The sequence below is a fragment of the Cyprinus carpio genome, chromosome A7 (genome assembly GCF_018340385.1).
Source record: "Cyprinus carpio isolate SPL01 chromosome A7, ASM1834038v1, whole genome shotgun sequence".
In the NCBI taxonomy this organism is placed as follows: Eukaryota; Metazoa; Chordata; class Actinopteri; order Cypriniformes; family Cyprinidae; genus Cyprinus; species Cyprinus carpio.
In genome coordinates, this window is record NC_056578.1 from 4,413,240 (window position 1) to 4,425,444 (window position 12,205).

Genomic DNA, 12,205 nt, shown 5'->3' on the forward strand with positions numbered 1-12,205 from the left:
TGAGGCCGGTACAGTGGACCTGGCTGTGGTTCAGGTGGGCTTATGCAATAACCCCTTTGAACCCATTGAAGAAGTTTCAGTCAAGTTTCTCATGCTCAAGACTATTTTTCTCCTCACTATTTCCTCACCTAAAAAGATTGGGGATCTTCAGCCATTTTCCACCAAAGAAAGGATCTCCGGTGACCAAGCAGACTATGAGTAGGTGGGTGGTTGAGGCCATCTCTCTAGCCTACGAGTCGTCTGGTCTCCAGTCACCTATGGGGGTCAGAGCGCACTCGACCAGGAGCATGGTGGCCTCCAAGGCTTTTAACTTGGGTGTGGCCTTGCAGGACATTTGTGCTGCGACAGGCTGGTCCTCTCCGGACACTTTTGTCCACTTCTATAACCTGGACCTGGCATCTAGCCCAGGTTCCCAATTTCTCTCTTCGCGATGTGCTCATGAGATACACACACAGGCAGGGACTTGGTAGTATTGCGCAGTGGTTATTCTCATTCCCAACGCGATTCTCGACGCAGCGTCTCGTTCACTCGGGGAACCATGGTTACATGGTTTATGGGGAAGTCGTGGCCTAGTGGTTAGAGAGTTTCACTCCTAACCCTAAGGTTGTGGGTTCGAGTCTCGGGCCGGCAATACCACGACTGAGGTGCCCTTGAGCAAGGCACTGAATCCCCAACTGCTCCCCGGGCGCCGCAGCATAAATGATACCCACTGCTCCGGGTGTGTGTTCACGGTGTGTGTGTGTGTGTGTGTGTGTGTGTGTGTGTGTTCACTGCTGTGTGTGTGCACTTTGGATGGGTTAAATGCAGAGCACAAATTCTGAGTATGGGTCACCATATTTGGCTGTACGTATGTATGTCACGTCACGTCAATTCTGAGTATGGGTCTACATGTTTGGTTTTATTGTGTGTATGTCTAGTCTCGTACTCAAATAGAGGTTTAGAAGATGTTTTTATGATTTAGAATGTATGTAAAACTGACATCTTAAAGACATCTATCAGATGTTTGTACACAGCAGAAGTTTTCCAGATGAAGCTGTATCTTTAACAGATATCTTGCAGATGTATGTGTGCTATCTATAAAGAGTGTTGTCAAAGAAAGAAACAATAATATTGTATATAAAATACATTTAGGGATAACGAGCAAAAGAAAACGACTCACTCTTTCGTCTTTCTCCAGATGTGCTGTAGTTTCTACTATTCCAGCAGGAGCTACCTACAGCTATCCGTGTCATGGGATGGAGGGACGTTATGTTACTGTGAATATTCCTGGAACTTCAATGGTTCTTACTCTGTGTGAGGTGGAGGTCTATGCAATTTTTCCAGGTAATTCAGAGCTACTTAACGACCTTGCAGTTTTGTCTTTTAAGCTATTCTCATTTCATAAAAGTGTTTTTTAATGTGTAGTTCTGGGTCGATGTCCCATAGTCTTCAGAAAATATACCCAGATAGCGAGCCAGACGCCAATGGAGACAGTATATAGAAACAGTCAGTCCTGAATGTGCATTTTGAACTGTACCTGTGCTGTGCATTTGTTTTGATTTTTTAAATGTTTTAACAACATTTATGTGACAGGTCATGTCAGATTTTGTTGCTGATTTGAAATGTTATTTAAATGTGAATATTTATGTGAAATTTTTTGTAATTTTTTGTTGCTGATTGTAAAGATATTATTTGAATGGGACTTTGTCAAGACTCGACAGTTCAGACAGATCTGATAGAAATGTATTATAGATTGAAGTAAACCTCCTGAAACACTTTCAAATATAAAATTTACTGACTAAAACTCTTTCTTGACACTGTGACATCTTCCAGATAATTTGGCAGCTGGAAGAAACGTCACACAGTCGTCAACTTATGGCCTCTGGTCTGCTGAACATGCCATTGATTTCAATCCAGGTTTAACAAAATCATGGTCAGCATGTTCCTCAAGCAATGTTCAGACTAACCCATGGTGGAGTGTGGATCTGAGTTATATTTACAGAGTTAGTAGAGTCGTAATCACAAACAGACTGGACTGCTGTCCAGAACGAATAAATGGAGCAGAGATTCGCATCGGAAACTCTTTGGAGAACAACGGCAACAACAATCCCATGTGAGATCCTCTTTCAGTGGTTTAATATCCATAAAATTCCCTGAAAACACAGATGATGAAAGATTAGAAGTCTAAATTAGGTTTTCTCTGTCTCTCATTAGATGTGCTGTGATTTCTAGCATTCCAGCTGGTGTTTCCTCCACCTACATATGTAACGATATGGAGGGTCGATACTTGAATCTGATCATTCCTGGAGATTCAAGGATTCTTACTCTGTGTGAGGTGGAGGTCTATGGAGAAGGTGTGATCAAACAAGGGAAATCAAGCTATAAATAAATGGAATTTCTAATTTTGGGCTGTTGATTCCAAAACTAGTGTCTGTTTTGCCTGAACTCATCACAGTTTCTCACAGGATATGATGCTTTTCGTAGCATTTTTGCTTTCAAGAACCATTTGTTAGTTAAGTCTTATATTCTCTCTTTATCAGCAGAAAAACACCACAAACACGTGACTCCTGTCTGAATCTGAGCCGCATTACAACCATTTATTCATTTCTCAACCCATTTTTACATATGTGACAGTATTTTATACCTAATCCTGATTTCAATTATGGCCAGTGACAGAAAAACTGCAAATATTAGCCAGATTTTTTTCTGCTATATCTTTACATGCAATTATTAACAGAAATTTAATGAAAACCATATTTATTCATTTAAATTTTTGTGTTTACGCAAAATTAAATGGTTTTCAGACTAAGTTAATAATAATTAAAAAATAGGTTAATGATACATCCTAAATACTCATTTTTGTCAGTAAAACCAAAACTTTGACATTTAACTGCTTTTTTTATTTTGATAAGTGCATTGAAGCTGATATACATACATAATTTGAAAAATCCTTATCATTTCATGAAAAAGAAGAAAAAAAAAACTGTATGTGATGAAAGTTTTGTTGATATTTTTAAACTCACCGTAATCAAATAATTTGCAAATCAGTTGAATCCCAAGATGCAGGGATGTAATTGATTTATTGTTTATAAAATGCAACATTTCTAAGGTTGAACCTCTATTTAACATAATCTGGGTCATATTTTGTTTTACTTTGTGCACTTTTGTTCATTATTCTTGAGGAACACTATACAATCTCTTCCTTCATTTTGCACCCATTAATTAATCTTAAATGACAGATGCATTTGCACTGAAATTCTGTAGATTATTGTAGACACTGCATTTAATGTCAAAAACAAAAGATGCAATTATAAGATCATGTATGTTGGTATCCTAACAATGCATGGTTATATTATCAGTTGCATTTTATTATTTGTATTTAGCATTTGCTGTTCCTTTCTGTCTGTGAATGTTCACTCCCATGTGCTCTTTCAGGTCCTTTAATGAAGAAAACGTTTGTGAAGATGAAGCTGAAGTCCAGTTCAAGTCTGTCTGAACCTGCAGTGAGAGTCCAGCTCCTGTCACAGGTGAGAGAGCTCAGGAAACATACAGAAATCTGAGCTCACTGAGAGCACTTTTAAGAGATCTGCTCATTTCAGCTTCAGTCTGTTTTGGTGCTGCTATGGTTTTCTGACGTGAAACTGCAATGGTTTTTATGGCGTGAATATGAAGTGATGAGGAAGTGATGTGGAAGGGATGTGTGTGTTGATACAAACACTGTAGAAATGGTGGGAAATTTTGATTTTGTATTGAGGTGAGTATGTATAGATTACAAATTAAACGGAAAAGTATGTCTTTATAATATAATTAATCATTTTATTTACAGCTCAGTGTGCTCGAAGAAAGAGATGATGATGGGGAAAGCTCTCCTTGGATCACCTTCTTCATCTTTTCATCATTTACAACGTCTATTTTAAAAAAAATAATAATACTTTGACATTTTTGGGAGATTTGATCTCCAGGGCCTTAGCCAGGGTTTTAAAATTAATTAATAATGTTTTATTTTATTTAATTTTATTTATTTATTTATTTTTTCACTGAACTAAATGTGCGCTAGGACTGTCCAATTACAATTAGAATTTCAAATATTTGTCTAATTTAAAATAAAAATTCACATTTAAATGCAAAAAAAGTATTCAAATTCACTGCACCCTCTTGTAGCCACAGGAGACAAAAGCTTTTTCCACCTAAACTGAAATTATGAATATAACTCAAATACTACTAATATTATTTATGTATATTAATACTTAAGAATAAAATTCAGATTTAGTTTTTCAGCCATTTTGACAGCCCTAATATTTAAGAGGAACTGTTTGAAGGCCAAACATTTGGATAACAATTTAATCTCATTGCCCAGGGCTGTGGAGGTCTCAACCATTTCCACCATCTGCCCCTCCAATCCCAAACGTTTCAGAAAGATTGTGTTGGATACTTGACGACAGAGCTTCCTATGCCCCAATTCTTTGGACTTACTAATATCCAGTTCCAAGGAGCTTTCAACCAACCTGTAAGTAAACAGTGAATGCTCATTCATCATACCGATATGATGAAAAATATCATATTCTTTTCCAGGATCAATCCAAAATGTGTGGTTGTTAAGACTATTTTTCAAGTTACTGAGAAGACGAGTAGGCCCCTACTTTTTACTTATATTTTACTGCAATATAAGTAAAAAGTTCCCAAGCTTATTAAGAGAAGTAAACATTCAGAACAAAGAAACAAATATTATATAATATGTTCAAAATATTCAGTATACTGAAGCACTTTTATGACAGGCAGAGAGAAGCAGCCAGCATGTAAAGATGTCATGCAAGCATATACTGTACATTGTGCACAGATTCTCTTTACTGAGAAAAAAAAAAAATGGTAGCTTTCTGTATTTCTTCTTCCACTGGCTGGGATTCTGTGAGAGCCGTAGAACCAAATGGAAAATCATTTTGATACTTGTACTTATATACATTTATAGAGTACTGAATTCAGTCATGCCTATTTTCGGATCTCTCTGTCGATCTTTTATATGCACTTATATTTCTGTGTATGACTAGGCTTTCTGAGACATAGAGGGTCCCTGTGAAAATTATGTGACTGTGCCACCTGGTGGCCAAATGTTGTATATGAATGGTTACTAGTGATTACATAGAGGTAGTTCGAAAATCATCCTATTGATTCTTGGATTGATTCTAGTTAAAACATGTCTGCAGCAGCTGTGCTTGGCTTCCAGAATTGTTTCTATGCTGGTACTGCTATTTTACATATAGGTTAGAATGTTAGTTTATTCAAATTTTGTAGTGTGTTCTGGACACTGATCCACAGTGGTGAAGCCACCGGAAGTGTTCGATATCTTACCAGTCCCTACCGACAGAGAGCATCATTGACTGACAGCCAAAACACTGACCTAAAATCACCCAATTTGAAGCGTATCAGTCACCCATAATTAGTTTTTAAGATATGTGTGTGTGTAAATTAATTGTTACTTCAGATATTATATGCATGTTTATAGTCTTTTTGGACTGGATGAATGATACATTTAAATTGTTTAGGTGTGTGTGGGTGGCTGTGCAACACACACACACACACACACACACACACACACACACACACACACACACACACACACACACACACACACACGCACACACACAAGTTTGTTTTTGTGAAAAGTGGGGACATCCCATAGGCGTAATGGTTTTTATACTGTACAAACTGTATATTCTATCGCCCTACACCAACCCTACACCTAACCCTACCCCTTACAGGAAACTTTGTGCATTTTTACTTTCTCAAAAAAATTTGTACTGTATGGTTTATAAGCGTTTTGAAAAATGGGGACATGGGTTATGTCCTCATAAGTCACCCTCTCCTTGTAATACCTGTGTCATACCCATGTCATTATACAAAGTTGTGTCCTGATATGTCACAAAAACAAACACACACTGTTTGTTTTTATATACACACACACACACACACACACACACACACACACACACACACACACACACACACACACACACACACACACACAGGTGCATCTCAATAAATTAGAATGTCATGGAAAAGTTCATTTATTTCAGTGTTTGTCATAGAAGGGAGAGGTTGGTGTGGTTTATGTGAAGGTTAATTTTTTTTTAATAATGTTTTTTTTTAAAAATGTTGGATTGGAACATGTTAGAATGTTCAAGATTAGCACAAAAAAAAAAAAATGTCAACCACCCCTTTAATTTTTTAATAAGATTAAAACCTTACAATGTGCTTGTAAAATTCAAAAGACACTGTTTATTCTCAAACTGTTTTCTGACATTTGCAATAAGTGAAGGAAAAATGTGCTAGAATGCAGTGTATACATTTTTTGATCTTAATTCCCCATGATCCATATTCAAAATCATGCAGTACGTGCGTTTCAATCAAGGACAGCGGGAAGGACATTGCAGTTGGCAAACATTTATAGCGAGACAGTGCCTCAGGTAAGTTCTGTGACTGGGGGGTGCCGCAGGAAATGGTTTTTTTTTGGTTGGAAGTGCACCGTTTTGTGATAATCGTGTGCTCCTACACACATATATTAAGCAAAATAATTTCTGACAGTGTACTGATCATCGAACTGATTAAAATAATGTTACAATAAAATAAAACTGACAAACAAAACATCATAAGATTTGACAAGATGTCATGTTGAACTAATTTAAACACTTTCTGCGTCATGACCTATAATTCATCATCATAACACATTAATTATGCATGGTACATGCAGTTAAAACAGTTTTGCCATTTCTGTGCTCTTAAAGTATAATTTCTAAATTTCTAAAAAAAGAAAATTTTCAGGAGCATAGGGCAGGAAGCAACGCAAAGAAGATGTGTAGAAAGAAATATTAATATAGAGGTAAGAATCACTAGTTACCGACTGTGTATTGGCCCGTGATGTTTATGTAGTATTTTGAAATAGCCTTTTTAGAACATCTTAACTGGCAACACTGACACCGTGGAATGTTTTTGCTTGAGTTAACTGCTTATTTAATTTTACTTTATTGTCTTTAAAATAGATTTAAGCTTCTGTTTTTTTTTTTTTTTTTTTTTTTTTAATTTCAGTTATATTACTGCTTGCTTTTAATTCAACAAGTGTCTAAATGTCTTTTGAAAAAAAAAAAACATGACTAGGACTATAATCTAGCATTCATAAAATGAAATAATTAAATTTAAGCATGTCATTTTCTACTGTATGCACAAAATTTAAATGAAAGTTATGGGTATGCTAATTAGATTAACTAGCTAGCTAGCTGGCTAACATCTACAAATAATTTATGTTACCTTTGTTGTCTGTTAGACTATTTTAGGCATTTCATATTGCTCATATTTCTCTTTGTTGTAATAAGTACTTGTCACTGTAGGCATAGTTGTGGGAGTAGCTCATGTCTGGTCTCTGCAATAAAAAAATTAACAAAATAAAATACCTACAAGGTGCTTCAGCATTTCTATTTATTTATTATCACAATTTATTTACTACTTATTTATATTAATACTTATCAGTATTTATGTTATGTTATGTTATGTTATGTTATGTTATGTTATGTTATGTTATGTTATGTTATGTTATGTTATGTTATGTTATGCTATGTTACAGTAAAGTTTTGGAAAATCTGCATTTTCAGAACTGTTTTAGTGGGGGGTAGGGGGGCGGAAATCTAAAATCTTGCCTAGGGCACCAACAGAGGCTGGGCTGGCCCTGAGTTTAACAAACGGAAAATTAGATTTTGGCCCGATTTCTCATTTTTTCGTATGTGATTTACAAATCGGTTTATGGCTTTGATATTTCATTTGCACCTGTGGGCAGCACTGAAATGCCCCTTTCATCCGATTGGTCGAATCATTCCACCTTTCAGTACGGCCTTTTAATTCTTTCAGTCAGAATAAGAGTCAGTACAAGACTAAAGAGTTCCATGATGATATGTCTGTAACATTTCACACTTTTGTCTCACCTGGGTTTTTCAAGAATAGCCTATACCGTACATTATGTGGGGATATTATTTGATCATCATCTCTGATGGGTAGGTTTACGTAGGTAGTAACATTACCTACCCATAACAGGTTTACATTAGGGTTAGGGGATATAATATACAGTTTGTACAGTATAAAAAATCATTATGTCTGTAGAACGTTCCCATAGAACATAAAAAAACCAACAACCCAATTTGAATGTGCCCTATGCTTGATGTGTAGGCTAGCTGTTCATAATCTGTGATTTTGATTTCAAAATTCCAACACGCATAGCACCGAGAGGTGTCTGGATCGAATAACTTTAACTGTGCAAATGAACAATCTGCATTTTTAAGTCAGCTTATTTTACAGTAATGTTCAGAATGTGTTATTGATGTTTTTTGCGCATAATGCCAACGACCGCACAACAGGCCTAATTTATGAATATATAGGAAAGCAGAACACCATTTTTAAATGGTTCTTTAAGCTATATTTTTCATTCATAGATAGGTAGATAGATAGATAGATAGTGATAGTGAAAAGGTGTCAGTAGGCATATGGCCTAAATTTAGCCACATATGTAAGCATAAAAAAACATACAAGAACAGTAGCCTTAAAAACAATCAAGCCCTGCTCATATTTAAAAAGTAACGTGAAAGTAAAAGAAAAATTAATGTAACACATTACTTTCCATAAAAAGTAACTAAGGAACGTATTTAGTTACTTTTTTAGGGAGTAACGCAATATTGTAAGGCATTACTTTTAAAAGTAACTTTCCCCAACACTGGTTAATTTGCATGTTCATTCATACATACCTATGTAATATTTAACTGATACATTTTTTTTCTTTGTTCTCCCTTTTCCATTCTCAGATATTTAACCATATACCATATAGTAAATCATTTTTTCAACTTTAGTTTTAAACCATTAAGATAATGTTTGTCTTCTCTCTTTAGAGTAGTGATTGCCATGTAGTCCTGACGGCAGAGTTAAGCTCCAACCCCAATCCTGTACTGCTGAAGCAGCTGATAAAGGTCTTCAGTATCACCACAAACTTCCAGGCAGGTGTGGACCAAGCTGCAGTGTGTCTGGGAACCGGAATCTTTTATTTTTTTTTTAATAATCTTTTAAAAAATCCAGAAACAATGTAAAACTATGTGATTTTCATTTCTAGATGCCTGCTAAAGCAGATCTCAGACTCTGGGACTTCTCTGAGGAGTAACAGCCATCATGAGTTTAATTTCATTATATTATATTCATTATATCCATCTCACAGTCACTGCCACATGCTGTTTTTTATTAACTCTCTGATACATGAATAAACATGAAGAAAAAGAAAGGGGAAAAAATACTCAAGTTTTAAGATTTATTTTTGCTAAATAAAATACAATACAATAAGTAAATGATGCATGAATTGTGAATGAAAATAAAAGGGAAAAGACACTTAATGTTAATAAATAAAAATATAAACACGTAAATATAAAATCCCTAAACTTTCTTCTTCCCAGAATTATGTATTTTTATTTTATGTATTTCATAAAAAATGTATCATGCTTCAGATGGTTAAATAGTGCTTAAATAATGTAAATGTTACAAAATATTATAGAGCTTTGTGTGCTTTTCATGTCAGAAATATTCATAAAGAAACGTAATTTATTTACTTAATTGAAAGTACTGTAGTTTAATTCCACCTAAAGGTTTTTTTCCCCCAGATTATTTCTATAATTGATTTTTATCTACTACATGCAACACATGCTATCAGGTCATCATGCAAAACATTTATTTTCAACATTTACTAATTTTAATAAAATTCAAAGACAACATTAAAAGTGATCTGACATAATCTCATCCGTCTGTTTCCTTGAATTTCTCAGCATCAATTTCTCAGTAACTCTTACAAACTTATAATGAGGAGTTATTTTATAATTCATGCTTGTCACTATAAAACACGTCCTAAGATTAACAGATTCAACACATAAACACACAAGCACTCAATGATCAGAGAAAATTACAAAAAAAAGATAATCAATCGGTCACCAAACCTGTCATTACTGAAGCTGTTCTTCACACTGTGTGCTGAAGCATCACGTGTCACTGCTGGTCATATGTTAGGTTTATATTCTGCTTTCCTAGTTTCTAATTCAACTGCTCATTACGTTATCTTGTGTTGAAGCGCTCGATTTTAAGGACAAACAGGTAACGTGACACAAATGTTAAGACTCTCATTCTGACTCCCAGCCCACATTTTCCGTGTGACGTCACCCAGTGAGACACAAACAGTAATAAAATCATTGGGATTCATAGACTGCAAACTGACCGTAAAATCACTTCATCGTGAAGGGCTCGTGCTTATAGAAGCTGCTGATCCAGATTGTGGGACTTCACACAACAGGACAGGCCAGTTCAGTTAATTTATTATGAAAGAAATATGACAATATGTAATTTGTGGCGACAGTTATTGAATACAAAACATAGAGTATCAAAACCATAAAATAAAAAACAAAAGAAAATATCTTTATTAATAAAGTCTAGCAATAAAAAACTTATTTTGATTTAATGTAAATATTAATGAATAAACTGTTCTAAAATGTTAATCTACAGCGCAACGTTTTGAATTGCAGAATGTTTTCCAGGTTTTAATGTGTTTAAAATGAAAATCTATGATCTTGTGACTTAACTGACACGTAAAACAATGACAAATGGACCTCAGTCATTACTGAAGCTGGGAAAGGGTTCCTCTCACCTTCAGGCTCCCTGACGTTAAAATAAAACTTTATTTGTAATAGTCTCTGTCATATTTCACATCTTTTTTTCTTCCCAACATTACCGAGGAATATTTGATAAGAACTTCTCTGTGAAATGAAGCGGATCATCCAGTGCTGGCTGTTATCATTTGGTACATAAGATCTTTAAATTACTGAAGTCAAAACAATGCAATTCAAATAATCAGACTTGTATGATTTTGCTGAAGATAAAGTTTATAAACTATATAGTTAAAATAAACTCATTCAGTCATTTTTATAAACACATTTATCTTTGTTCCCTTTTTCATGCCTTTTTATAAATAGGGAAATCACCGTTTGCATTTGTCAGTCACATGAATCTGACACCGACTGCTTTACAAAACAAATGCAACATAATTTGGATGCTTATTTGCCTTTAATATAAGGGTTTTTTTTTTTTTTTTTTTTTTTAACGGCCTCATTAAATATCTATCGTACAGCCCTTTTTCTGTTCAGGAGCAGGCAGATGGCGCTAAAGGTAGAGCAACTTTTTGAGGCACCTGTTTATTATTTATTTATTTATTTATTTTCACATGCACTTACACATGTTATAGCCTACATTTACTTAGCAACAGTTATCTTAATAACCTTTCTGTATTTTACAACAAAAACAACAATGTATTTAATTAATTTAATCTATCATTTTTATAAATATGGATATACCCATGATCCCAAATTTTGTCAGTTTTGTCAGATTTAGTTCCAAAATTATAGTCCCACCAATAATTCACAATGTTTTTTTTTTTGTTGTTTGTTTGTTTGTTTTGTTTTGTTTTTTTTTTTTTTTTTTTTTTTTTTTTGTTTTCAATGTTATAATTATATTTTTTTATATTTTTTATTAAATAGGATTTTACATTTTTGTTTTTGTTTGGATTTAGATATACAACAGTCATACGTGACAGACAGACAGACAGACACATACTGTTTATGCAACGTATACTTCGTTTTTAAAATGAAGACCATATTACAAACATTCTTTTACTACGGATTTTGCGCTAACATTTTTTTAACATTTAGCACAAGTGAAGTCCACACTTTCTTCTCTCATTCAGGCATGTTTATTGCATGCATGCCAGTAAATTTGAGCAGTACTGCTCGTTTTTTTGCATCTCTTTGGCAGGAAAAAGGCGACTTATGTGTAAAAATGGCAAAATATGCGCGATCTCAGAAAACGTGATATTGCAAAATCATGATTTTGCGAAAACTTGTAGGGATGTTAAACAGGTGCACATGCATCTTTTCCACTGGAATGAAAAGCTAATCTTAAATGGAAATTAAATGCAGTGAAAAGAGCCACTTCAAACATATGTCTAAACATCGAATTAATTTGCCTTTTCTAGAAAATCGGGCACGAAGAGGAACTGCCGCACAGTCGACAACAGTCAGTGCTCAGTGGTCCGCGGACCACGCCATCGATGGTGGGAAGGAAATCTCAAAGTCTTCTGCTTCTTGTGCTGCAACCTATGTGGAGGCGAGTC

At 34.8% G+C, this 12,205-nt stretch overlaps 1 protein-coding gene across 1 annotated transcript; it reads left to right on the plus strand.

Moving 5' to 3' along the window:
• Positions 1–257: 257 nt before the first annotated feature.
• Positions 258–9,166, plus strand: LOC109075246. The gene is made up of 9 exons (XM_042759269.1): positions 258–408; positions 1,049–1,061; positions 1,178–1,323; positions 1,813–2,092; positions 2,194–2,333; positions 3,415–3,506; positions 4,337–4,486; positions 8,901–9,026; positions 9,119–9,166. The coding sequence occupies exons 1-9, from the start codon at positions 258–260 to the stop codon at positions 9,164–9,166; spliced, it is 1,146 nt and encodes a 381-aa protein (XP_042615203.1).
• The last annotated feature ends 3,039 nt before the right edge of the window (positions 9,167–12,205 follow it).